The 27,116-nt window shown below is 40.1% G+C and overlaps 4 protein-coding genes across 4 annotated transcripts; 1 reads left to right on the top strand and 3 right to left on the bottom strand.

Annotated features, from left to right (window-relative positions):
* Nucleotides 1-362: 362 nt before the first annotated feature.
* Nucleotides 363-8,838, top strand: atg4b (autophagy related 4B, cysteine peptidase). Its single transcript, XM_072438286.1, has 13 exons — nt 363-472; nt 1,991-2,092; nt 2,181-2,252; nt 2,328-2,426; nt 2,785-2,886; nt 3,154-3,226; nt 3,977-4,056; nt 5,293-5,483; nt 6,374-6,452; nt 6,541-6,686; nt 7,721-7,777; nt 7,848-7,941; nt 8,723-8,838. The coding sequence occupies exons 1-13, from the start codon at nt 463-465 to the stop codon at nt 8,794-8,796; spliced, it is 1,179 nt and encodes a 392-aa protein (XP_072294387.1). The 5' UTR covers nt 363-462; the 3' UTR covers nt 8,797-8,838.
* Nucleotides 8,839-9,054: 216 nt separating this feature from the next.
* On the bottom strand, nt 9,055-12,568 carry dtymk (deoxythymidylate kinase (thymidylate kinase)). The gene is made up of 5 exons (XM_072438287.1): nt 12,347-12,568; nt 12,145-12,253; nt 10,157-10,247; nt 9,889-10,086; nt 9,055-9,608 (listed from the first exon to the last, which is right to left on the bottom strand). The coding sequence occupies exons 1-5, from the start codon at nt 12,474-12,476 to the stop codon at nt 9,498-9,500; spliced, it is 639 nt and encodes a 212-aa protein (XP_072294388.1). The 5' UTR covers nt 12,477-12,568; the 3' UTR covers nt 9,055-9,497.
* A 1,977-nt stretch (nt 12,569-14,545) lies between these two features.
* Nucleotides 14,546-18,021, bottom strand: agxta (alanine--glyoxylate and serine--pyruvate aminotransferase a). Its single transcript, XM_072438884.1, has 11 exons — nt 17,817-18,021; nt 17,296-17,488; nt 16,939-17,003; nt 16,751-16,851; nt 16,560-16,630; nt 15,935-16,019; nt 15,758-15,856; nt 15,612-15,681; nt 15,451-15,546; nt 14,909-15,037; nt 14,546-14,710 (listed from the first exon to the last, which is right to left on the bottom strand). The coding sequence occupies exons 1-11, from the start codon at nt 17,973-17,975 to the stop codon at nt 14,603-14,605; spliced, it is 1,176 nt and encodes a 391-aa protein (XP_072294985.1). The 5' UTR covers nt 17,976-18,021; the 3' UTR covers nt 14,546-14,602.
* Nucleotides 18,022-18,506: 485 nt separating this feature from the next.
* Nucleotides 18,507-24,960, bottom strand: LOC140354139 (allantoinase, mitochondrial). The gene is made up of 11 exons (XM_072439049.1): nt 24,765-24,960; nt 24,518-24,669; nt 23,207-23,321; nt 22,951-23,097; nt 22,829-22,874; nt 22,579-22,672; nt 21,495-21,681; nt 19,996-20,134; nt 19,216-19,388; nt 19,081-19,113; nt 18,507-18,734 (listed from the first exon to the last, which is right to left on the bottom strand). Exons 1-11 carry the CDS (start codon nt 24,900-24,902, stop codon nt 18,588-18,590), a joined length of 1,371 nt encoding a protein of 456 aa, XP_072295150.1. The 5' UTR covers nt 24,903-24,960; the 3' UTR covers nt 18,507-18,587.
* Nucleotides 24,961-27,116: the final 2,156 nt, after the last annotated feature.

Below are 27,116 nucleotides of genomic sequence, written 5' to 3'. Positions count from 1 at the left end.
CAATCATAATGAACTGAGAAATGTGTATATTTTTAATTTTAATGTGGATTTTAAATGCTTTGTCATCGTTGTGAAAGTGCAGTTGTGTCAAGTGAGTGGAAAACATTATAATAGCCTCCAAAGCAAGCATAGGCATATTAACTATATATGATTACATTAAGAAACAAGGAAAAAGTCAATAGTCATGTAGTCTAATACTCCAGTAGGTTATTGCCATTGTTTATTAGATATGTAGCTGAATGGATGGATCTGTTAAAAATATCGAGTGGCAGACAACGCCAATGGGTTTTCTTCTTGGAGTGCTACGTCATCTTTCAGGAGTCCTTTTCTTTCCTGGCTCTGATTGGCTGAGTTCTAGACACGTCCCGCCCTTCGCTGAATTCCGCAGCAGGACTGGCTCGTCATTGGCCCAGCTGATCCAGAGCAGAGAACAACAAACAAGATAGGCTCAAGACCGTCGGGATGGATGCAGGTAACCTCGATTCTCCTCTACTTTTCTGCAATATTTCAAACTATTTCACCTCCTGAATACTTACTAATGTAATGTGATCATCCGATTATAAATAACCTGCGTTGTCCTCTAGAAATACTTACAAAATCACCAGGATGTGCAGCGGTGTTGCTTTGTAGCATCGGAGACGTTAGCGGCTAATGGCTAAAGTGATGACTAAAGCTAACTGTGCTAACCGACATTTAGCTTGCCGTTTATGCTATCTAAAAAGACACGCGCCATGACAGCTGCTTTGACTATTGTGTAACTTCCTGGGGGGTTTCAGATGTCGTCTGGGTTTGTCCCACGGTGTGTTTGGACAGTTTAGTCCTCACTTTACTGACACGTCTCCCGTCCTTGGCTCGTCTGTTGTGCTAACTTAGCCTCACGCCCAAGGGAAATGTTATTGCTGATGAGTCCACACGATTGTCTGCACACTGTTGTCTAATTACACGGTATTACACTGTATTTACGAATGCCATTGAGTAGCTGCACAACTACACGTAGCCATGCAGTTTTAGTTTGTGGAAGTGACCAAAGATCACGTCTTAACTTTTGTTTCGTGTGTGTTGTTTTCGTGTGGCATCAGAAACGCTTTGGAATGTATAATTATTTTCATTTTTATTTATGTTCGCCATACATTGTATACATACTCTTACCGTAAAAAATAGGCCTGTGCGATATTTACATATGTTTTTGTTGAAATGCAGCACAAAACGTGTAACTTTAAAGCCCCAATACATATCCAAAAAAGACTAAAACTAAAGTTTTCCCCCCATTTTGGCTGTTTTTATCGCACCTGTCTTGGAGGAGTTTCCACTGAAATGTTCATGGCCAGTATGGCATACAACTTTTAACTTTCTATTTCCATGGATTCATGCAGGCAATGTGCCACTTCCATAAACTGACATCATGTTTTAACCACTAAGGGCAAACATATTGTTTTCACCCTTGTTTGGGAGCTGACACTAGACGTTTTTGTCTCCTTTTGAGGTCATATTTAATAGTTTTAACTTGGGGGTGGACAATATCGGCAAAAACATCTCTTAAGTATCATTATGACGATGTATATTATGCCAATCCAACAGAAATGTGTTAAAACATGTCTTCAAAAGATTCGTTAATGTTTATTGAACAAATGTGAATGTGAAATCTGTCAAATGAATCCAGAAAGTGCAGACATATCACTTTAAACCCTTATTTGAAAGTTTAGAACATTACTTTTGCTCCTCTAGTTTCAATTATTGACAAATGTTTCAATTCTCCATAACTACAATTTTGATACCTCTCATACCCCTACTTCAAAGTCCAATATTGAAAATTAAACTTTATAACAGATTTGATTTCATATCTAACAAGCTATCTTTTCCTCTGTATCTACCTGCGTTGCAACAGTGAAATTTCCCCATATGTGGACAATAAAGGATTATCTTATCTCCAAAACTGTTTCACTTTGTATAGTAAATGTTGTAAAAACTGACTAATCTTTGTTATTTGTAGCTACTTTGACGTACGACACATTGCGCTTTGGAGAATTCGAAGATTTTCCTGAGACCTCAGACCCAGTGTGGATCTTGGGAAAAGAGTACAATGCGCTCACAGGTATCAATCATCATACAAATAATAAAGCTACACAACTACTGATCATTATGCAGCTGATGATATCTTTTAACATATGCTCTTTATGTAGAAAAAGAAGATATTTTATCAGACGTCACCTCAAGGCTGTGGTTCACATACAGAAAGAACTTTCCCCCAATTGGTAAGTCAAGTTAAAAGGACACTATAGATTATCCAAGCATTCTCCCAGATTTCTGATGACATTTGTGGTGTTCAGGGGGAACAGGGCCCACGTCGGACACAGGATGGGGCTGTATGTTACGGTGTGGCCAGATGATCTTGGGGCAGGCTCTGGTGTGTCGACATCTGGGCAGAGGTGAGTAAAGAAAAACATGTGTACCATCTTTTTAGGATGTATCAATATTCAAATGTCAACTAATATTATAAAACCTTTTACTTTTAGAATCTCTAATATTGAAGAGCTTATGAATGTAATCAGACTATCATTGTGCACTAAGTTTTATTAGTTATTATTGTCATATCTTAAAATATTAAAACCAATTAACATTATTATATTCATGCGACCAGAACTGAAATAGTCACATCCTTATTTTTATGGTTAGAAACCTTTAAAACAGTTGTTATCACTGCATGGCACGGAAGATGTTTTTCAGTGTGTTGACATGTCCAACAGCGAGCAAGGCAGATGAGATAACTGTTTTTTTTGTTCCCAGATTGGAGATGGGCCAAAGGCCATAGAGAAAAAGAAGAGTACGCCAGTATCCTCAATGCCTTCATTGACAAGAAGGACAGCTATTATTCCATCCATCAGATTGGTAAGGTTTTAAGTTACAGACGTTATAATACATTGCTAAAATATGTTAGAGAGCTCTTTAAACTTAGTAGTTCTATAATTATAACATTTAATATATACTCCAAAATAATGTTAAAGATTATGCTATAAAACACAAACAATATTCTTAGATTTAGAGAAATTGACAGTGACTGTAGCTCAAATGTTTATGGAAAATTATTATAGAAAAACACAAATAATGTAAGACATACATAACATAACATAGAGGGGTAATGTTTTCTGTTTGCAGCTCAAATGGGAGTTGGAGAAGGAAAGCCTATTGGTCAGTGGTATGGACCAAACACAGTTGCCCAAGTCCTAAAGTAAGGATTGTTTTTTTTCTTTTCTAGGTTGTTCTTTATGTCTTTTCGATCAATTTAGTTTTTTACAATACGCAATATGTTCTATTGTTATTTTTATTCTTTGGTAGTCCTATTATTTTTGATAATCATAATCCTATACCATTCAGGGAGCTAGATGTAGTATAGTACATTTCAAACAGTTGTAACACAGCGTGCATTGCAGTGGTACGTCTATCCATTTGTTTAAATCATTTGCCGCTCAACTCATTTTCCTAAGTGATTGAATTAAAATCCTAACCTCAAGTCAACAGCCCCCACCCAACTTGTTTCCAAATGGCATTATAATAACATCGTAAAACCCTCCCAATCGGCAGCCCTGTCAATATTGATTTGTATCTGGTTCACAATATATAACACATTTTTACACGTGACTAGAATAAAATGGAAAAAAAAAAACAAGTTTCCATTACCGGTACATTATAGTTACTTCATTCAACTCCATTAGCAAACAAGTAAACAAGGTGTCGTCTGCCTCTTTTTTTGGCAGCAACAGCGTCCTTCCGTGCCAATGACTGCATCTAGTTACATTTGGTTGCATCATTTGTTTCTCAACTTTAGCATTAATAAACACCACTCTGCCGCAGTCAGCAATTGTTATAGTTCTATCCGCAGAGAAATATATTTAAACGGTGTTCAAAATGTTTTCCATTTCCACAAATTTGTAATAAAGTGTCCTTGAATATGACCTGCTGCGCTCCGATTTCTGTACAGGAAGCTGACGGTGTTCGATACATGGAGCCGATTGGTCGTACACGTGGCAATGGACAACACAGTGGTCATAGAGGAGATCAGTGAGTTCCTGTGTTGCTATGATTTGTTTCTACAGCTTTTTCACAGATGTGCTTTTGTCTTGTGTAGTCAGCACTTGGCTTTGAACTATGTTGGTTACTGTATTGGCAAAGTCTTTCACATAAACCACCCGATGGATTTCTTTTGCCTTGAGCCTCACATTCCCTCTCTTTTCAGTGTGCGTCGGTTCATTTGATACTGCAGTCTCTCTCTGTCCATAAATAGTCCCAATTTGAAACCATTTTTGTGCCGCACTGCTATTTGTCTAATGAGAATGCATTATATTTTAGTTGAATGTATTGTTTATATATGAATGATTCCTTGTTTTTACCAGAGTCTATAGATCCATTATTTAGTCCTGGTTTAGTCCTGTGCGGCTTGAGTCTAATTAGTAAGATTTCTTAAAAGCCACACATTACATTCCCATTAAACGCATAGGCAATTGATAAAAATAAGAAACATTTGAGTTGTTTTGTAAAATGTGAACCTCATACCTTTTTATAGAGTTTGGGATTGTTTTGTCACGTCCTTTAAAATGTTCAGTTTGACTGAATGCTAAATACTAAACTTTAATGTTAATTTAAATGTATTTTGACTTAATAAAGCAGGGCTATTCAAGTTTCCCAAGGGTTTGGGTCGCACAAAATATATAAATAATTCAATACATTTACTACTTATACATTATTTTTGTGAGAAATAACATACAAAATGCTTTACCAACATTGCTTTGCAAAAGTGCCAATCCAGGACTGAACCAAAATTAAAATAGGACTAGACTAGTATCAACCAGGTCTGAACCAGGACTAACCCAGCATCAAACCGGTCTAAAGCAGAATTAAACAAGGAGTAAACGAGATCGAACCAGGTCTAAACTAGTGCCAAACCAGAATAAAACCAGTAAACAAGTTTGTTTTATTTTTTCAATATTTTGAAGAGCTTATTAAATGGCTTGGAAGGCAATTTATGTAAGATCATTTTGTTTACCAGTAGTGACCCAGCAGTTTATTTATTTTTTAACAATGTTTTTATCAATGTATCTCTATGGATGTGTTGCACTCTTTCAACAAACATTGCGTATTTCCATGGTAACGGTTGTTTTTTGACATTCCTTCCCTAAAATGCTACAGATACTGTCATTTGACCACAGACATTTACTGTTTCTTCCGGTACTTTAACCCTAACAAACATAATCCCCGATAGAAAGGCGTGATCTTAATGATCCCATGTTTCCTTCGCAGAGCGCCTGTGCATGCCGTGGTTGGACGAGGCGTGTAGCGATGCGGGGGGTGCGGGGGCGCTAAACGGCTACTTGGAGGGGGCCTGTGCTCTGGCCGAGGAGGAGACGGCTCTGTGGAGACCCCTGGTTTTGCTCATACCACTCAGGCTGGGACTGAGTGACATCAACGACGCATATATCGAACCCCTCAAGGTGACACACTCACTTCATTCAGAACTGTACCAATAATCAGAAAACTGTCTTTTCCAATAGATGCACTGGCTCTTCATTTTTCAATACTTTGGCAAAACAAATTCATACTTGTTATCATCATAAACACAGTTAATATACTGTTGAAAAGGGACTTTGTCAATAAAAGAAAGAAAATAACTATATAAAGATAAAAGTAAAAAATAGCTAATCAAAATTAATACAGGCAGCCTTAGCCTTAGACATTTCACATTTGTCTGATAATGAAACCTCAACTAATATGTTTAACATTTCTGTTGGATTGACATATTTGTTAATATTTATATTATTTATTTTATAACCATAAAAAAATAAAAGCAAACTAGTACCACAAATACTCAAAGACAGACCAGACAAAAGCCGTTAAAAAAACGACAGTAATAACCATTACGTAGGGCAGTCGATAACAATAGAGACATCCAGTGCATGAGCTGGTGCTGTCATAAAGTGGAGGTAAAAGAGGACTGAGGGAAGAATGAGGAAGGAGTTTATGTCTTATTAAAACAGGGGTTCATTAATGGGTCGGGTTGTGGGTCCCAATAGTATTTATACTTCACTTGTGCTCCGCCTGTAAATAATGATAAACCCTTCCATTCAGTTCTAAACTGTACCTTTTATCTAAACAAATTACATTTTTATTGTGTGGGAAAATTCCTTTGTTTAATACCTTGTTTCTCATTTTGAATAAGGATTTATACATTACTTTCAGTCTATACTAGACATGAATCCTATGGTTTGTCTGGGTCATTACAAAAGAATACACTGTGTGGCAATTATCAATCCTAAATTTGTGTAAGAAGACTGAAACAAACAATTATATTACATCTAACTCTGACGCTCTTTGCTTCTCTCAGCAATGTTTCATGCTGCCTCAATCCCTGGGTGTAATCGGAGGCAAACCCAACAGCGCACATTACTTTATCGGTTTTGTTGGTATGTAGTCCATTGTATTAACCTCTTGAATTGGTTCTATTCCATCTCTTTTGCTTACACTTTGTATGCATGTTTTGGTTTTGTCCAGGGGAGGAGCTGATCTACTTGGACCCTCACACCACACAGCCCGCAGTGGAGCCCAGCGAAGACAGCCAGGTCCCAGACGAGACGTACCACTGCCAGCACCCGCCCTGCCGCATGCACATCTGCGAGCTGGACCCCTCCATCGCAGCGGTATACAATATATAACACACTCCAAGTCTTTGAAAAGCTGTCTCATTTTGTGTAATCGGCCCAGACTGAAATCGTAATATATAATAATTCACCTTATTCTGCCTGCTTTTACTTCTGACTCTATTGATAGGCATTCCTGTTGTTTTGGCATTTCCGGAAGTGGGAATTCTGATCATTCCTATGAAGCATTACAGAAAAGTCTCAACGTTAATATAGTTCAGTTCAGTTCAGTTTGTTTACCATTTGCAGTTAAAAACAACATTGGAAAGACAATATATATGATGTAAAGTAGATTTGTGTAAAATGTTCCATGTCCAACAAGTCAACAATGCACAGATTCTCTGAGGGGCTTGAACACTGCTGTGTAGAATCTATTAGAGCCTGAGCCCTGTGCGAAAGCCCTATGGTAACTTTGTTTTTGAGGGAAACCGCAAAAGTCAAGTAGTAAACAATGTTGAATATGCAAGTAAATGGTACTGCAGATTAGTTAATTTGTCGAGTGAAGACCTAGAGAAAAAATATTGGAAGAACGCAAATAGCGCCACCTCAAATATCGATTTACATGGCTGCAATGGGACAGATGAAAGTTGGCATTAAGAATAGGGCATGTAAAAAGAAGTGTGCACAAGGTGCCTTAGCGTACAGAATCACATCATCTGTGTACAACTGTTTTAGATTATGACCAATCAAATTTATATAAATCAATACATTTATATAAATACACCTTTGTTAGGATTAAAGAATTCAGATTGGAAGGGAATAATTCCAGTAATTCCATACCAAGCGATCGGCAGCCCAATGTAAAATAATACAAGCGGAAGGAAAGGCATCGTTAATAAAGCGGCCATGGAAATTTCCGGAATAGGGTGAATTAGCAGTTTCATTAAATTTAACTAAAGCAATACTATGCACTCAATATCAAAAACATAATGTACCCACGATAAATCATTTTGACTCTTTTTGACATGGCCAGGGAATAGACAAAGATTTGTGAATATGATGTCAGCTCTGACCTGTTTCTTCTTGTTTCTCAGGGTTTCTTCTTCAGAACAGAAGACGAGTTTGACGACTGGTGTATGCGAATCAGACGTGTAAGATAGTTTTTTCATTTTTTTTTAAAATTTCATTTACTAAAATATAATAATTTGTTTTGTTCCGTAGCTCTCTTGTAACAGAGGTGGCTTATCCATGTTTGAACTTGTGGACAGTCAGCCCTCTCACATGGTCAGCGTGGACACCCTCAACCTCACCCCTGGTAAGCACCACGCCCTACTTTCTATTTTATTTATGTATTTACAAAAGAATTATAAGCAGCTCATAAAATTTACTTTTGCAACAGTTTTGCAAAAAGGAACTCCAAGAAGCTTCTTAGCTTATCTAAAGGGACCCTAAATTTAGTAGTAGATACACGATTAAAATGTACAAAATACAATTTCAATACAACAAATACCCTTTAACCCTCTGCTGTGCGTTTGTTTAAATGTGACTTTTCTGTTTCACAAATCCCAGCAGTTTTACTAGTTCAAATAAAATCTCTGAACAACATACACACATTTCATAGACTTACATTGACATTGAATTCTCACAAAACATGTATTTCAATCAGCTGTGGGGGTTCCATTTGAATATGATTTTTGTAAAAAAAAAAAATCAGTTTCAAACATTTTAAAAATATGGGTAGAAATAAAGACTGTTTTATAGTACTGTCTACATTGTTCCAAATCTCTGGACCTTTACGTGTTGTACTAAAACTGGTGTATTTACAGTTGTTGTCTTCTAGTATTAAGTTGGTGGGAATGAAAAGTTATGGGAATGAGTTTGTCGATCGTTTAATTTATTTACTACATTATACATCATGCATGCGTTTTGAATGTTCCTCTCAGTGAGCTTTCAGGTTAAACAATAATTAAATCGACAAAAACAATATGTTTGTAATATATATTTGCATTTATGTGATTAACCCTCATTTTTTTTATCTTTCATAATCTTTTTATGCATTTTCATGATTTAAAAATGTCAATTTTTTTTCTTTCCAGATTTCTCAGACTCAGACCGACTGGAGCGATTCTTTGACTCTGAAGATGAAGAGTTTGAGATCCTTTCCCTGTGATGAGCAAACTGACATTCATTTGACTTTTGAACTGTAGACAAAGACTGGCATCTCTGCTCCTGAACCAGAAAGGAACAAGCACGAAAAACAAGGGCCGAACATTACGGGAGCCTCTTGAGCCTGTCCCGCTCTGACGACGTAGAGTACAAAAGTGCAAAACGGTGATCTCTTCAAAAGCTTCTGACCTGTCCAACATGGCTGCCCTGTGGACGCAGCAGTAGCAGGAGCTCAGGATCCATCTTCTGTGCCCTTCTCCACGCCTCGTTTCCATCCAAGTCTTAACGAGTCTTTCATTTTATTTTTTTTTCTCAAGTGATATGGTGCCTTTCCCTGATTCCATTAAATAAATTGCCATAACAGTTTTATGTTGTGTAAAAGACAATGGATGATACTGTAACCCTGATACCCCATGGCTTACTCTGTGGTCACAACTAATCAAAGTCAAGGCTGCAACTAACCAAATTTAGTCCAATCTTGCGGATGAGTTGCATTAATTATACACTTATTTATTACTCAAACCATTTAGAAAACTATAGTATGTAATACCAACGGTTTAAATAAGAAAATAAAATGACACCCAATATTTGATCACATTTGTAACTTTACTCTTTCTTTCAATTAATAATTCCCAAGTAATTTGTCAGTGTTGTGAACATTTCAAACCCTGCATTTAGAAAAATATGCTATGTTTTTGAAAAAGCTCACTTCCACAGCGTTCCAAGAGGCAGCTCCTGTGCTTTCTGGATTGCATGTAAACTATGGTCTTGAACGTTCGTATGGATGTCCTCAATACTTTGAGAAGCATCAATAACCTGCAAAATAAAGTGTGTGGTGAGGGGCATTTATTCTGGAGCAACAGACATTTAGGTAATAATGTAGCAATGTCAAACCACAGTAAGTTAAGCAATGACAAATGGAACAGAATGTTAGATTGAGGCTCTTTTATGTTGCTCTATAAATTCATTAATTGTTTTAGTTTGTTTCCTTATAAAAAAAAATGAGATGTGCAAATTAAATTATCTGGCATGGGCCCCTCTTCAGGTCAAAAAAATATGCCTTTAATAGATCATGTACATGTAGAGTTCTTGTTACCTCCCAGTTGACGGTGGGGTCCTTCATCAGTTCTTCAAATCTTTGCTGGACTCTTTTCTGGAAAGTGCTGTTTTCGTATCTCTCCTCTCCAAACTGCCCCCTCTGCGCGGCCTCTGACGGGTTCAGCTGCAGGAACATGACCAGGTCCGGTTTGGGCAGACCCACATCCGGATTCTTACACCAGTCCAGACAAAAGCCCTGGGCGAGGGTAATTACAACATAGGCAGTAGTATAAGAAGACAGGTGACATGAAATAATGCCAACTTACAGGTTTGGCACTGGTGAAGGCTGCGCCAGAGAAAGCATAGCGGTCTACAACTAAAGTGGTGCCCTGCGCCAGCTTTTTCTTCATCAAAGGCCTACAAAGACAAGTAAAAACAACAAGGTAAAAGCTGTTTTACAACTCATTTGGAGAGGCCAGTGAGCAGGCCATCCCACTATCTGGACAGTGAAAAGCAGCAAAATAGAACAATAAATCAAAACTTGAGCCAGCTCATGGTAAAAACAAAACTAATTAAATGCTGCTCTGTGCAGGTAATAAATGTCTGCTCTCAAACACATTGCATGAGTTTAGCTAAAAATACTATAATCTTTTTCCTCAAAATTTTGCATAAAACAGGAAGCTGAAACCCATGAAAAATTGTTTTTGAGGACTTTGTTTGGACTTTGAGGAGAATCCAACCGATAGTCGAACCTGGGATTCAGGAGGAGCAGAGTGGTTTTCGTCCCGGTCGTGGAACACTGGACCAGCTCTATACCCTCCATCGGGTGCTCGAGGGTTTATGGGAGTTTGCCCAACCAGTCCACATGTGCTTTGTGGATCTGGAGAAGGCTTTCGACCGTGTCCCTCGGGGTGTCCTTTGGGGGGTGCTCCGGGAGTACGGGGTCCGGGGCCCTCTGCTCAGGGCTGTCCGGTCCCTGTATGAACGGAGCAGGAGCTGTGTTCGCATTGCCGGCAGTAAGTCAGACCTGTTCGCAGTGCATGTTGGACTCCGCCAGGGCTGCCCTTTGTCACCGGTTCTGTTCATAATTTTTATGGACAGAATTTCTAGGCGCAGTCAGGGGTCGGAGGGTGTCCAGTTTGGGGACCACAGGATCTCATCTCTGCTGTTTGCAGACGATGTTGTCCTGATGGCTCCGTCAAACCCAGACCTGCAACATGCACTGGGACGGTTTGCAGCTGAGTGTGAAGCAGCTGGGATGAGAATCAGCACCTCCAAATCCGAGGCCATGGTTCTCGACCGGAAAAAGGTGGCTTGCCCTCTCCAGGTGGGTGGGGTGTCCTTGCCCCAAGTGGAGGAGTTCAAGTATCTCAGGGTCTTGTTCACGAGTGAGGGAAGGATGGAGCGTGAGATCGACAGGCGGATCGGTGCAGCGGCTGCAGTGATGCAGTCGCTGCATCGGACCGTTGTGGTAAAGAGGGAGCTGAGCCGAAAGGCAAAGCTCTCTATTTACCGGTCGGTCTAAGTTCCTACCCTCACCTATGGTCATGAGCTTTGGGTAGTGACCGAAAGAACAAGATCACGGATACAAGCGGTCGAAATGAGTTTCCTCCGCCGTGTGGCTCGGCGCTCCCTTAGAGATAAGGTGAGGAGCTCGGCCACACGGGGGGAGCTCGGAGTAGAGCCGCTGCTCCTCCACGTCGAGAGGAGCCAGCTGAGGTGGCTCGGGCATCTGTTCCGGATGCCTCCTGGGCGCCTCCCTCGGGAGGTGTTTCAGGCATGTCCCACCGGGAAGAGGCCCCGGGGAAGACCCAGGACACGCTGGAGAGACTATGTCTCTCGGCTGGCCTGGGAACGCCTCGGGATCCCCCCGGAGGAGTTAGAGGAAGTGTCTGGGGAGAAAGAGGTCTGGGAGACCCTGCTCAGACTGCTGCCCCCGCGACCCGGCCCCGGATAAAGCGGCAGAAGATGGATGGATGGACTTTGTTCCGTTGAAAATCAGTTTTTTTGTTAATTACTATGGCAAAGGTGCAAGATTTTACTCACTCTGAAACCCATAGATTATTACTAAATTAAGATGGTTGATTCAATAGGCCAATAACATTTTTCATGCAAGTAAGGATTATTTTACAAATCGACTACTGATTATTTTTTGATTTATCGATTAGTTGACTTGCTTCAGCGCCACAATGGAATAAGTTAGTGAGAATAATACAGATTGTGTCTCTTCATCTGTGTGGTGTGGGCCAGTGGGTGAAGTCACTCTGTGGCTGATTAACACAGGATCAACATGAAAATGAAACGCATGTCTTACACTAATTCCCATCTGTTAGCAGAGAAGAGCAGATGCACAGTGTGGTCCTCCAAGTCACTTTTCTTCTCCAAGTAGGCACTGATCAACTGTCCAATGGTGGTGGTCCTGTCTGGAAAAAAAATACAAAAAGATAAAGTTTCCATATGTATGTGCATTTCTGCTGGCAATATGAAATAAACAATACAATGCAACTATATTTTACCCGGGAACCTCATCATCTCCGCTGTTCGTCCGCTCCGCTCCAGCGCCTGCACAAGCTTCTTACACTGCGTGGTCTTCCCGGCTTTGTCCACTCCCTCCAGGACTATGAGCGCTCCTCTTTTGCATGCCATTTTATGTATAAAAACATCCAAAACAAAGCGAAGCCAAGTGCTGTACACTGACACCGACGATTACCCGCCTTTTTTTACTGTCAACTTTGTAAACACGGAAATGGAACTCACTCTAATAGATCCATGGACTCAGTGCAGCACAGCGCCATCTGCTGTCATGGAGGGTTTAGTGAAACGTCTTGCTTTGCGGAAATATAATAAATTATATAAGTTAAATATTCTAATCTACAGACTAAAATAAATTGCAATCTTTATAGTTTGGTCGCTTACGGATGTAGATTATTTTCGAAATTCAGAAATGCAGATTTGAGAAGTTTAGCTTTGCAATGTTCTTCTGTAAGACTAAAGGCGCAATGGACGATTCCCTCGGTGATTTGAGAACGAACGCGGAAGTGCGCATGCGCACTCCCCCGTGCGGACTGATACAACACACACGTGCGTTTGTTTATTAGCGCGACGGATCGCATCATATCTCTCGTCTCCCGTAGATTTCCGTCTTCTTATGAGACAGCTCGAACAGTCTTACTCCGTCTTCATTCAACTATATTATGATTGATCAATGCGCTTAGACACGCTGAAACGTGCTGCTCGAACCGGACGAACCGCATGCTGCAGGTGAGCGGTAGGTGCGTTTTATGATTGATACATGGCAGGACTAATTGGCAGTCCACGCCACGAGAAAATAAGACTCAGATTTGGGCTACAAAAATCGTCCATTCAACCTTTAATAGTGTTTTCTTGATTAAAAATGATTGCACTGCTTTGTGCACACAATCCATATTGTGCTTATTGTTTTCTGTTACCTTCTACACTTTCCAACACAGATTAAGTTAGTGCTGATATTTTAAAAGACCAAAATTGACCCTGCATGCCACATCTAACTAAATCAGGCAGACTAAACCATTTTAATGAGGAACAACTGATTGAGCCCATACAAAATAATCTAAATGAGCACTATTCCAGGCTATAATCAGGACTCGGCTGTTGATCTAGGGACACAACCAGGTTTAAATAAAGAATACATAAGGAGCAGTAGGTGTAAATAAATGTGTAAACCTATATTGGGTTAGTTAGTGTGCGCTTACTTTTGGCCTGGCAGGCAATCAGGTTAGTTTTAGGAAAGTGAGTGAGTGAGAAGTGTGTGAATGTGTTTTAGTAAAGATTTTACATTATAAATACAAAATATGGTTCTGTGATGAGACTATTGTTGAATAAAGACTATGTAAATTAAATGGAACCTGGCCAGCCTCTATACGGATCTGTGTCCCTGTTTGGGAAATCTTCTCCAGGTAAACTGGAGTGGCGTTGTTACAATAGATACAAACTAACTGATTCATCCACGACTCGGCCACTGCAGGAAATAACTAAATTAGCCAAATCCTTCCCATGAATTGTTCCCATGATTTACCCTATTCATTACATTTAATTCAGTATTCTGTAACTCAATTTTGAAAGCAATCTTCCCGACATGTCTATAGGGCATTAAACCTGTGAGAAATCTTCAGATCTCTCATTGTTTATTATTCATAGCAGTCAAAGCATTTCATTTCTTTGAACAAATGCATTCTTTCTTGCAAGCTTTCACTGTGTTTTTTATTCGACTGCAGAAATATGTGTGGCCGTAAAGTGGTTCTAATTGCTATCTTTTGTAGTTTGTTAATGGAATATAAAGACGTTTTATAATTATTATCCCAGATTTCAATACCACAAGTCAAATAGGGCAAAAGAAGACAGCAGTGCAAAAAGTGCTTTACTGTATAATCTAAATTGTATTTTACTTTATTCATTACTGACACATTTTTTAAAACTTTATCGTGTATGTGTCTGATGTGTGTTCCTTGTTCTTTGTTTTCCTACAGCCTTTCTATTATAACCCAATCCATTATTTATGTCAAGTTCTGATTTTGTAAAATTTCCAAAAATAATCGCTCTAGTTTTTTGACAAACATAATTTTCAACGTCTTAGAAACATTAGATATGTTAATAATATATAACATTTAACATTTTAGTCCCAATACAGATCCCTGAGGAACCCCACAAGCAAAGCAAAAGCTTTATTTAAATCACAATTATTACAACTAAATATTTTATTCATTATTATGTATCTATTTTTTACAGCAACATTTTTATACTTTGCTCTTGTGGCAGTGTTTCAGAGCATCTTTGAGAGCCACTAAAACCATGTCGACATTGGCCTTAGTGCTGTTGCATCCCATCAGACCAACACGCAGGACCTGGAAACCAGAAAAAAAAATCATAAAAGATTTGGGTAAGCAATTTAAAAGTGCTAAGCTTGTCCATCTTGCATTTAATTACAGGTGTTTTTGTCACAAAAAATAACTTGGATTGGAAGACATTCTTACTGTGAGTGGGATTACCTCTCCACAGATCTGACTTGTAACCTTGAAGTAACATGATCATTATTTTCTTACCAAGCCGACAGAGGGACCGAGGCCTCCTGATATCTCCAAATTATGAGTTTTCATAATGTAGGTTGTGATTTCTTTCCAGTCATATCCATGTGGAGCAACGATGGTTGTAACTGTTGGTAATCTGGCTTTCTGGAAGAAAAAAATTAAATATAATAACATGCGGTCATATTGAATGACCTGATAAGCCTATTGAATCTCAGTTGGTGATCAGGGACGTTTTGCACTTCAAGGCATGTTTTAACTCTCTGAGCAGACATGTTCATTCTGAGCTAGTTCTGTTTTGTCCAGTATACCGTAGATGCCATCTTAAATTCAAAGTTTAGTCCTGGTTTCTGTCGACTGGTTTGAACTAGACATGGATCAAATCATTTAAAAGTTATTACTTAATTTGCTTCACCCGTATTTGACACTTTCTGCTCCCAAAAAGTGTTACTTTGGCCACACACGGACATTTCCATCGCTTCGTTTACCTTTAACACTGGGCTTGTCCTGATTAGGGTCATTAATCATCTGGGACCAAAAACTTACATTTAATTACTTACTTTTTCCTTGACAAACAGCTTCAGGCCCATGCTCTCTAGTTCAGCGTGGAAATATTCAGCCACTGACTCGTGTCTCTCCCAGGAATGTTCAAGACCCTAGAAGTATCGTTGTAACTTTTAGAATAATAGATTGTCCTGAAAATCATTTAATTGTTACCCACCTCTTCAGCAAGTACTGCAAGGCCTTCCCTCAAAGTATAAAAAGCCGTGATGGGGCCAGTGTGGTGATACCTGTAACAAAAATGTTGTGTATTATAGAAGTTCTTTTCATATTATTTTGCCTGATCTTTGTATGATTTAACCTTACACTCTTGCCGGCTTATCGTCACATCCCCAGTAGTTTGCCAGCCAGCTCAGATCCAAGAAGAAAGAAACTGGTTTGGTTTTGCGGTTGAAAATCTTCTGACTGTGGGCAAATTGTATGAATATAATAGACTTTCAGTGTGTCATTTTATATTTATTTGAATATAAGCCATACTCTTACCACGCTTTATCACTGAAGGAGATGGGAGCGGTGCCGGGAGGAACATTCAGGACTTTTTGTGATCCTGTGTATAAGATGTCAATCTCTGCAAATAAAGAGAACAATGTTGTGTAAAATGTAACAAAAGGCATGTCTGTGGTTATTCTGAGAAGTAACATCAGGATTTTATGATTGTTGACGGAGACTAAACAGTGAAATCCAGAATTTTATTTCATTCAATGACCAATTTAATTCCCTCATTCCTTAGTCTGGGACCTGCTTTACAAAGTCAAACTTACTGAACTATAGTAAAGGTAATGTGACAAAAACTGCCAGATTGAATAAGCTTTTTAACTTTTAGGTTTACTTTTTTGCAGGATGTACGGAATTGAAATGACTTAATTTTGCATCTTAAATTGTTTATAACTTTTATTATGTTGTGACCTGAATAATCACTTATTGAAATTTAACAGAATATTATTGACCCTCAAATGTAAATACAAACATACACACAATATCTGGTTCATTTTGAAGATGTGTCAACTTGCAACTTCATCACACTCACCAACAAAATGTGCAAACTGAGAAAAAATGTATGATATTGAATGTGGTTGTATAAGCTTGTACCTCCATATGTTTTGCTCACCTTGCTCGTCCATGTGCAAAGGTGTTCCTCCCATTGCTGCTACAGAATCAACAAGTAACAAGCAACCATATCTGAAGAAAATAAATCATTTTTCACATCATGGGTACAAGAGAGGAGGTTATTTCAGGATTGCTGTAACATGAAGTGAAATATCATTTTGGGATAACTTTATAAACCCTGCTGTGTCTTACTTGTGACAGAGCGCTCCGATCCCGTCTAAAGGATGCAAGACTCCAGTGGACGACTCTCCGTGTGTGACAAACAGCAGCACAGGTCTGTATTTTGACAAAGCCTGTGGGCCAAAATTACCAAAACAAATTGTTACTTTAACTGCCGTATAGTATAATCTATAATTGTTTATGTTTAAAGGAATATGTACCTGCTCAATTTCTTCTAGACTGAAGAATCCACCAGGGGGCGCAACAATAGTATTTACTTTAGCACCTAAAGTTCAGACAAAATACTTGATATATATTGATAATAATTAACATTTTCCCAATAATAACAAATTATTTATTGTTATATTTTTTCATTTTAACTGAGTCAAACATGAAAATTATATGTTTTATCTGTAACACACACCTGAAGTTAGGAGGATATATATTCTGGTTGGTTTAGCTCTGATTAACCAATTAATTAAGTGTTCATGGTCACTGCGAAGATTATCTGCTTATTCAAACAGTTCATTCATCTAAAAGTACTGGTTCATGTTCATTTATTTGACTATTGTATTGACCTATCCTCTCGGCCATGTCCGCTGCCCTCTCGCCCCAGATCCCGTTGACCGCGCTCAGGACGCTCTCTCCGGGCTCCACCGCGTTAAAAATGGCGCACTCCATCGCCGTATGTCCCGTCCCGCTCACCGCAAACGTCACTTTGTTCTGAGTCTGGAACATGTACTGGATCCCACTTTTGATGTCGCTCATTATCTGTCAGTGAACATTTAAAGCCATTGTCACATCACTTTGACATAAGGTTTAGAGATGATGTGGAGAATTTCAAGTTAGAAGGTTCATTGTGGTGCACTTTGCTCAGTTTAATTTATCTTTCTGCTGTCAACGTCTGAATAATTCTATATATTGGCCATTTAGTTGGATGGTTTCATAAAATGATCATTCATAATGTAAGGTCTTCTCTTGCTGTGTGCCCAATGCAACTATAATGCATAGAATGTCATGTTAATGTGATTAAAACTACAATAACCTGCACGACAGCTTACATTTATAGTAAAGTAACTGTTTCCACTTTTTCACTCACCTCAAATATTTCTGGATGCATGTGTCCGATCACAGGCTTAGCCCCTGCCTGCAAGATCCTCTCAGGGGCATTGGAGGGTCCCGGTCCAAACATGTGTCGATGTGGGACGTAGAGTGGTCTCGTCAGACATTTTGGTGGAGGAACAGTAAGAGAGGACATGGTTTCAGAAGGTTAAACTCAGACTAAACTGGTCGGACCTGCTCTCTTCTTTGATCGCGTCACTGTACTGTCACAATAACATATTCGGATCACTTTGGACGTCTGTTTGCTGCTCGATGTCGTCCAAAAGATAAGGAAGTCAAGCAGTGTGTCCACAGGTATTAATCATTGACTTGTTAGATGTCCCAGTTAGCACACAGCACAGGGAATCAAATGCACTCATTCCACAAGCTCCTCCTCCTCATTACAGACATTTGGTGGTGAATTTAAATCGTAAGTTGGAAGATAACACGTTTATGCTTGCACATTTGTAACTGAGTGCAAATTAATATCATCTACCTGTATGTGTTCTGTCCATTTAATAAGTCATTGCCAGCGTGGGAATGGAAAAGACCAACTTTAGGCCTATTTACTTTACAATAATGTAATTTGTCATGTATTTTACAAATTTGGTAATGCATCATTTGCTTGTTCCTTTTTAACCTACTTGTTTTAAATGAATGAAATGAACATTTACAAATCAACACTATGTTATTATGTGAAGATCTTTAATAAGAAGGTAGAAAAATGACAGCCAATAATCATGTTATTGCACTCGTATGTTCATTTCCCTCACAGTTGTGCCTGACTCCTCTGGTGGATGAAGAGGTGCTGTCCCAAAGGCTCAGGGCTGAAGCTTCCCTCCCAAAACACCAGCTGCCCTCGGACCACTGTGCCTCGGACTGCCCCTCGGAGCGTCGAACCCAGGTACGGAGTCAGCTAGAACACAATCACAGCCACTTGTAAATGTATTGTATTATACTTATTACAAAAATATCACACGAGAGCTGGGAAAGATATTCTGCTAACTTCTAAAAAAAAGAAAACATTTTAAAAGTTATTTTTTAGGGCATATTCCTAACTTTTCTTGGCATTTCTTAAAAGGTATTCATTTGTACAGCTAGATACTGCATTCAAATATGGAAACTTGAGTTCGTAAAATTACATACATTATTTATTTTATGGACAAAGATGGGAGTAACTTAATACAATTCAAATTTCAGTAATATTCATTCTAAATTTTGCCCATAATGATATATTTTTAACCCCCCACGGTTTAGTTTACCTTGTTTCTGTGATGGATGTTTTTTTCTATTATCTGTGGAATATGTAGAAAGGGTCAAATATATTACTTATGATACTTAAAGTTGCAAAACAGTGAATAAACATTAATTTAACAGTACAAAGTTCCTAACTTCACCTCAAACTCCTTCTCTGGGTCCCATATGACCAGGTCTGCGTCAAACCCGGGAGCGAGGCGGGACTTTAGGTGGTCCAGGCGGCACATTTCGGCTGGTTTCTGGCTTAAGAGTCTCACCACATCTGGCAACCCAAACCCTCTTGAACTGGCAGAAGTCCAGAACAGAGGCAGACCTGGAATAATAACACAACACAAACGTTTTTCGGTATTTTGCATTTGAAGTGCAAATTTTGTTGTTGTTGCAGTTTTCTTGACTGTACTAAGAAATAAGGGATTCACATAAACAAAAATAAAATGTGTGAACCATAAGGCAAAAGACATTACAATCAATAAACAACAATTTGTCTAATCACCAAAAGATGGCCATTTCCAAACAAATGTGCCACATATTAACCATAATATTAAAATGATTATATAATGTGTTTGGTGCATGAAAAAAAAGATTAACTGGGGCCATATTTGAGCCCTGTCAGAACAGTAAATGATTAGGCCAAGCTCTGTGTGAACTTTAACCATTGTAAGAGACTGACAAAAAGGTTTAGGAAGCTAGTTAGATGGTTTAGTGGCATTTTTTTCTTTTTTGTATGTTTTTGCAAACCCAAGCCAGGGTTATTTCTGTATAACTGACATTTTACTGTTTTGATCTTTTAAAAATTTATTTTCATTTTTCCCTCAACAAATCATACTTTCCCCGCTTGGCAACTCTGCCTCCCGGGTCCAGGCCCCCAAATGTATTTATTCAACATGTCATTTTCGGTGAATTGTCTTCATACTGCTTACCAAACTGCAGGGAGGAGATGCCCCCCCAGGCCTCAGTGAAGTCCCCGCTCTCTATTCTCTTGAGGTCCGGAGTACATGGAGAGTGATCTGACACCACCATGTCAATGCCCCCGGCTTTTAATGCAGACCATAACTCCTCCTAACAACACAAGATGCATTCTCTGAGACTGATTATAGGGATGTAAAAACATAGGCTTTATTACGATGCTGTGATCAATGGGAATCACAACCATTTCAGCACCAGGCAGTGTTTTTTTACAGGTTCCCTACAGCTGCAGAAGTCAGTAAAATCATGGCATTTGGTCTAAATTCTAAACCTCAGGTCTACAACTCACTGTAAATAGCCTACTCTATTAACCTATGCAACTAATGTAAAGCCTATTTTGTAAAATAGTTCTTTATTGCAATGAACATTGCACAGCTGTGCAGACTATGGAGCCTTTTGAACATAATCGTAAAGGACAAATCTTCTCAATTCATATTTAAGGTGTACTATGCAACTTTTCTGGGGGTTTACAACCTGCTCGTCTCCATGGAGATATTATTGCTCTGCCTGGAATGTGCCACTATGGCATTAAAGGTATACATCTTACATTTACCCTGAAAAAAACTGCATTCTTAATGTGAGCAGTGTCTCCTCTCCACAGATATGACGTGTAACTGGGCCTGGAGAATGCCATAACATTCTAGGGGTCAATTCTAAGTAGTCAAGCACCTCCATCAGAAAAGTTACACTGTGCACCTTTAAAATCAGAACCTTCTATGATAAAACATAAAACTGCTGATGCTTCAGTCAATTACAGCCCAATGTTAAATGTAATTTCTTTCATAACTTTGGAGAACAATATAAATACATTTAATTGATCCCAAAATAAAGCCTGTTTCCATCCATCCATTTTCTACCGCTTGTTCCCTTTCGGGGTCGCGGGTGACTGGAGCCTATCCCAGTGACTTCGGGCCTTAGGCGGGGTACACCCTGGACAGTGGCCAACTTGTCGCAGATAAAGCCTGTTTTCTCCTGCTCTTATGCTGCTGCTCTGTCCTCTTTTCTTTCTCATTCTAATAACCAGCTAATCCAACACTAAACTGAATATAGGCCTGATTTAGTCATATTACAGAAACTAACACGTGAATGAAACTGTCTGAAAAGTCTGTGTGCCGCCGATATTGATTAGACTCGTGGTGAATTAATCTGCTGTATTAAAGGTCAGTAACAAGTTGAAACTTCAGTGCTTTGTATTCAGATTATCCCTGAATGGATTGAGACTAAATAAAAACTTCCAAAGAGCTCTGTTTGGCGGAGGTCAGTCTATGTCTCTTCTTCCTCCTCTGCCCTGCACACTGCACTGACAGAGACTCACAGAGCAGGAGCTCACTTAAAAGAGTGAGTTTCATGACAGGTTGAAACTGACAGCAGCAGAGAGAAGGTCCGATTTCATAGGGACGAGTGCTTTGATCCTTCAAATGTGTAATTATGTTGTATAAAATGTTGTGTTCACCTGATTTGCAGAACTTCTGATTGGTGGACAGCACTTGAACTGTGTTGCCCCTGCTGGTATGTCCTCCGCTCGCAGACTGAGATAGTGATGAGTGGTTTCCACGGTGACAGGGGCCCCTGAGTCTCGTGCTTCCTGGATCAGTTTCAGCGGCCGGGCAGAGGACAGGTGAACTATGTGGCACCGCACCCTTCAACAAACCAGTACAACAGATTCTTTAAAGGGGAAATTAAGTTTTGTTTGATACTTTTTTCTGGTCCATTTTCTGGAATAATATAATGTAATGTGTAGGGTGAAAAACATGCTCTGTCACAACCTTTAATTCTACTGGGAACACCTAGGCTACGTTTACACTTGTCACTATGTGGCCCTAATGTGGATTTGATGTGGACTTTGTTTGGCCCCGTTCTAGTCCTTGTTTAGTTCTGATTAGTTTTAGGTTTAGTTTCTAGTACCCTTAGATGATTGACGTCATTGAGAAGAGGACTCCGATTAAGCATGACTTGTTTACATGCTAAAATATTGTAAAATTAAAGTCAATTAAAGATTCCCTATTTAAGTCAGTTTTAATCTTCATGGAAACAAACAAGTGACCGCCAATATCAAAACCAACTTACATACTGCACCTTTAAGCATGAGTTGATCTTTAACTTATATTTTTGCCACAATGCAAACATTTTAAATGTTTTAAAGGATTTTTTGGCCCGTAGTGTTTATGCGACAGGACAGTACAGCGTGAAATGGGAATGAGACTTTGCTGCGGCCTGTAGACATATGTGCTATCCACTCGACCATGAGCGGCACGGATTTTAAACTCCAATTAGACACTAAGGAATGGCGTGATGATAAATGATGATAATTTTCATATAGTAGTACTGTTACCATGTGATCTTATTCTAGTTCTGATGACGCTCAAGATCATTCTAAAACAAGAAAGGTAAAATGTTGTCTAGTTTGTGATTTTTTTTTTTTTTATTGATAGATTCTTACTCAAATTAATATCTAGTTCTGACACAGTTTAGTACTGATTAGTAACTGGTTTTCAATACTTTGGACAACCTTATTGTTTAGTTGTTAGCGTTCTTACATGTATTGTAGGCAGAGCTGTGTGACGATGCGAATGGCCTCAGTTTCCATCTCATCTGGCCTTGACTGCAGAAAGGTGGAGTACTGACAAGGGTCTAAAAGTAGACAATTTTACACTGAAATCATAGTTTGTGTCAACATTCTAAATATACACGAGTCTACTATATTCTTCAACATTCATATCTATTACATATTTGCATTATGGCCGGACATTATCCAGGCTCATAGTGAATAACATATATGATTTTTACCACCAGAATCCTGTGATGCATCTTCCACTTCCCTTTCTGCATGAAACTAGACCAAGAAGAACATTTCTGCTTAAGAAACCTTTCATTTAAAGGTTGAAACTAGTGTTGTGTTATAGTGTTACCAGTAACACAGTGCCAGTCCCTTGCAGCTGCTTCATGGCTGTGTGCAGGTCACTGTCGCTCACATGGGGAAACTCGTCCACTCCACTGTGAATCATGAAGCATTTGAACCCTGCTATTCCAGCCCTGATCATCGGTTGAAGCTCCAACTGTACAGACAGCACAAAGAAACATCTGCTACACTATATTGGAATTGATAAAATACAAAATGCATCAATACGGTACAACATGCAGGCTATTTATCTTAAATTTGCTGACCTCATTTCCAGGTATGACTCCACCCCAAAAAGCAGTGTCCACAAAACATTTGCCCGCTGCTTCACGTAGTTTCTCTTGAAAGTTAGCAAGTGTGGTGGTTGGAGGGATGCTATTTCTGATGGAGCAAACACAATAACCATTTTTGTAATAATTGTGAGATTCAAATATAGTGTACAAATTGTATTATAGTTTTACCTATAGTGGGGCACAATTAATGAGTCATTAGTTTGTTTTGCAACTAACAATGCCTAACCTTTTTTCTTTTTTTTTTTGCTAATCACATTTTCCTGGGATAGATTTGGTCTAAATTCACATGTCTCCTGTGTCCGTTTGATGTAATACTCCTCTGCCTTGTCCATAAAACCTCTTCTCTCGGCACACGGCCCTTTAGAGTCTGTGTAGAGTCCAGACAACAATTACAGAGAGCCTAAGAGACTATGATGAACAGTCCACAAATGTACAATTCCATGAACACACTGTGCTTTACTGAGCTTTCACTGACACCTCTACTTATGCAGGTATTACTAATTGTGAGCCCATGCAAATTAAAACAGTGTTATTGTCCTTTGTATATGTTTTACCAGGGGTGTCCAATCTTTTTTTCACAGAGGGCCACATTTTGAAACTTATATGGAGCAGAGGGCCACGGACAACCCGACAATGAAGTGAACCATTTGAAATGTTGCATTTGACATCATTTCAATGAACCTCCACACCTTTAATTTGACTTGGAACATTAATATCATGTTGGTATAACATAAACATGTTTGAATTGTTCCAATTTTACAATAAAAAGTACTTTTTGTTGTTTGGGCCAACTAAGCAAGAAGTCTGAGGGCCGAAAAATTGGTCTGAGGGCCACAGTTTGGACACCTCTGTGTTATATCAAGCCCGGGCTGGTTTTGTTAGTGTTGTTAAAATTAGGGTTAAAACATGTTGGTTTGATATAATATGTAGGACCGTATTGAATGATTTTTTTTATTATTTTTTTTATAAATGGTCAGAACTAGTTCAGAATCTTCAGTATTCATTATTTTAAAATCCTAACCAATATATTTAATAAGTATTTTTTTAATTTAAGTATTTTAATGAATAATTAATGAATAAACATCCTTATAATAGTGTGAGGGGCCCTCCAGGATCTCTCAACCCCAGGGCCTACTGATCCCTTAAGTCGGACTGACTAACACAATGTTATTTGCATCCAAGTGGGCCACAATACTTGGGTTGCACAATCAGGAAATATGAAAAACTCGGATGGAGCAGATACTGCAGATAATTCACGTTATGCATTGTGTGGTGTTGTTTTACAGTGGCATGTCCACAATAGTGGTCACTCCTCCTGCAGCAGCCGCTCTGGTGGCGGTCCAGAAGCCCTCCCATGTGGTGCGCCCCGGCTCGTTCACATGCACATGACTGTCAACTAGACCTGGCATCACCACACTGTCTCCAACATCCAACACCTGGAAGAAAAGCACGATTAGACATGACATCTCATTGAAACATTTGCGTCATTGTACCAGAAGAGGGCGTGTGCACGCAGGACGGAACAGCCTACCTCGTCTACAGAAAGTTTGGAGTCTGTTAGAATCTGGTGAATCTTCCCGTTCTTTATAACAAGCACTGCGGGCTTCAGCTCAGAGCCCTGCAGGACCCTGGTGCTCCGGATGGCTCTTACGGCTGATCCCAGCTCCATTCTCAGGCCTGGCTTCTGGCTGCTGCAGTGAGAAGCTGTTCAAGTGTGATAGTGGCACTCCCTCTGCAGTGGAGCTGGGTCAAAGGATTCACCAAGTGGACTTTAATGTTTGACGAGTGGAGGGCTTGTTTACTCTAGTATGAAGCTTCACGTCAGCATAATTTGGGAGATTTTTTTGGCCATGGGCCATGAGCGTCATCCCCGTCCGAGTTGAGCCCGATGAGGGTGGTGCATGGGGTGGTGTCCGCAAACTTGATCAATCAATTTGACAGAGTCGTGGCTGGAGGTGCATCAGTTTGTGTACAGGGAGAAGAGCAGAGGAGAAAGTACACAGCCCTGTGGAGATCCTGTGCTGATAGTCCGAGTGTCTGAGACGTTCTTCCACAGCCGCACGCACTGCCTCCGTCAGGAAGTCAGTGCTCCACCTGCAGGTGGAGTCATAGATCCATGAGTCAGGCACGTTGAGCTTCCAGGAGTGACACAGTGCGTCGTGGGGCGTGAGCCTCGCCACTGCACTCGAATAAAACATGCATTAGTGGCTGTAGAAATAAATGAGTGAAGCGAAAAATGCAGAAACTACATGAGGACAACAGCCCAATCTGAGGCGGAAGTGGGAGCAGTGGAAAAACACGAGAGGTAGAGGAGTGTTTTTATAACGAGTGGAGCGACACCTGCTGGACATAGACACCTGGACACAGACACCTGCTGGACATAGACACCTGCTGGACACAGACACCTGCTGGACATAGACACCTGCTGGACACAGACACCTGCTGGACACAGACACCTGCTGGACATAGACACCTGCTGGACACAGACACCTGCTGGACATCCACACCTGCTGGACACAGACACCTGCTGGACATAGACACCTGCTGGACACAGACACCTGCTGGACACAGACACCTGCTGGACATCCACACCTGCTGGACACAGACACCTGCTGGACATAGACACCTGCTGGACACAGACACCTGCTGGACACAGACACCTGCTGGACATAGACACCTGCTGGACACAGACACCTGCTGGACATAGACACCTGCTGGACACAGACACCTGCTGGACATCCACACCTGCTGGACATCCACACCTGCTGGACATCCACACCTGCTGGACACAGACACCTGCTGGACATCCACACCTGCTGGACATCCACACCTGCTGGACACAGACACCTGCTGGACATCCACACCTGCTGGACATCGACACCTGCTGGACATAGACACCTGCTGGACATAGACACCTGCTGGACATCCACACCTGCTGGACATCCACACCTGCTGGACATAGACACCTGCTGGACATAGACACCTGCTGGACATAGACACCTGCTGGACATCCACACCTGCTGGACATCCACACCTGCTGGACATAGACACCTGCTGGACATAGACACCTGCTGGACATAGACACCTGCTGGACATCCACACCTGCTGGACATAGACACCATCACAGAGCCAGAGCAGGAGGAACAGAGCTGCACTTTCTGGGATCATTTAAATAAAAATCACTCAAGTTTAAACTTGTTCACTCATTTTAGTGTCTCTAATATGACAGAATCAGACCTGTTTTCACTTGTCTGAACTTTAATGTGTGTTTACTTGGTTATTAGAATGACTTAATTAGTTTAGCAATTAGTAATTAGCAACATTAGTTGCATAGGTGAAATAGAGTAGGCAATTTACAATTAGTTATGGTTCTTGTCACGCACGGACGCGGAGGTAAGACACTTACTAATTTGTAGGAGTATTCTTCATATTACGTTTCTTTCTTTATATCATATGTTTTTTTTATATCTGTTAAATGTAAACTGTAGTATTCTTCTCGACCGTGTTTGGACATGTAACCCCAGCTGCTAAAGTTGTCTCAAAAGCCTTTATCAAGGCCGTACATTGACCATGAGATCCGGACCTCGGTGTTTTTAAAGACTGCCGAGCTAGCAAAAACTAGATGTTCAGAGATCTGCATGCTGAATGCTGAAGGCGCGGTGGACCCGGAGTGGACCTGGAGCCCGGAGTGGACCGGGGACCCGGAGTGGACCGGGGGCCCGGAGCCCACGTCCTGCGTACCTCGCGTACCTCCCCAGGACTTGTCTCTGGCCCGGGTGCGCTGTGTTGTTGTTGTTGTTGTTGTTGTTGTTGTTGTTGTTTTATGGCGGTTGACATCCGAGTGTTGCATTACCGCCAGACTTTATTCCTTAGACTTTGTCGT

This window comes from Eucyclogobius newberryi, unplaced genomic scaffold, assembly GCF_026437365.1.
Source record: "Eucyclogobius newberryi isolate DKJ021-1_F unplaced genomic scaffold, fEucNew1.0.hap1 SCAF_9, whole genome shotgun sequence".
Classification (NCBI taxonomy): Eukaryota; Metazoa; Chordata; class Actinopteri; order Gobiiformes; family Gobiidae; genus Eucyclogobius; species Eucyclogobius newberryi.
The sequence above is the reverse complement of the archived record's forward strand: the minus strand, read 5'-3'. Positions and strand labels throughout refer to the sequence as shown.

Coding starts and splice junctions, on each gene's coding strand:
- atg4b (XM_072438286.1), top strand. Junction 2,887..3,153: donor TTATTCCATCCATCAGATTG/GTAAGGTTTTAA, acceptor TTCTGTTTGCAG/CTCAAATGGGAGTTGGAGAA. Junction 3,227..3,976: donor ACAGTTGCCCAAGTCCTAAA/GTAAGGATTGTT, acceptor ATTTCTGTACAG/GAAGCTGACGGTGTTCGATA.
- dtymk (XM_072438287.1), bottom strand. CDS start 12,476: ATGGCATGCAAAAGAGGAGCGCTCATAGTCCTGGAGGGAGTGGACAAA. Junction 12,254..12,346: donor GGAGATGATGAGGTTCCCGG/GTAAAATATAGT, acceptor TTTTTTTTCCAG/ACAGGACCACCACCATTGGA. Junction 9,609..9,888: donor ACCCCACCGTCAACTGGGAG/GTAACAAGAACT, acceptor TTTATTTTGCAG/GTTATTGATGCTTCTCAAAG.
- agxta (XM_072438884.1), bottom strand. CDS start 17,975: ATGTCCTCTCTTACTGTTCCTCCACCAAAATGTCTGACGAGACCACTC. Junction 16,852..16,938: donor GTCTAGAAGAAATTGAGCAG/GTACATATTCCT, acceptor TTTGGCCCACAG/GCTTTGTCAAAATACAGACC. Junction 15,682..15,757: donor GACGATAAGCCGGCAAGAGT/GTAAGGTTAAAT, acceptor TTTTTGTTACAG/GTATCACCACACTGGCCCCA.
- LOC140354139 (XM_072439049.1), bottom strand. CDS start 24,902: ATGGAGCTGGGATCAGCCGTAAGAGCCATCCGGAGCACCAGGGTCCTG. Junction 23,098..23,206: donor GAGTCATACCTGGAAATGAG/GTCAGCAAATTT, acceptor CTGTCTGTACAG/TTGGAGCTTCAACCGATGAT. Junction 19,389..19,995: donor CATCTCCTCCCTGCAGTTTG/GTAAGCAGTATG, acceptor TTATTATTCCAG/GTCTGCCTCTGTTCTGGACT.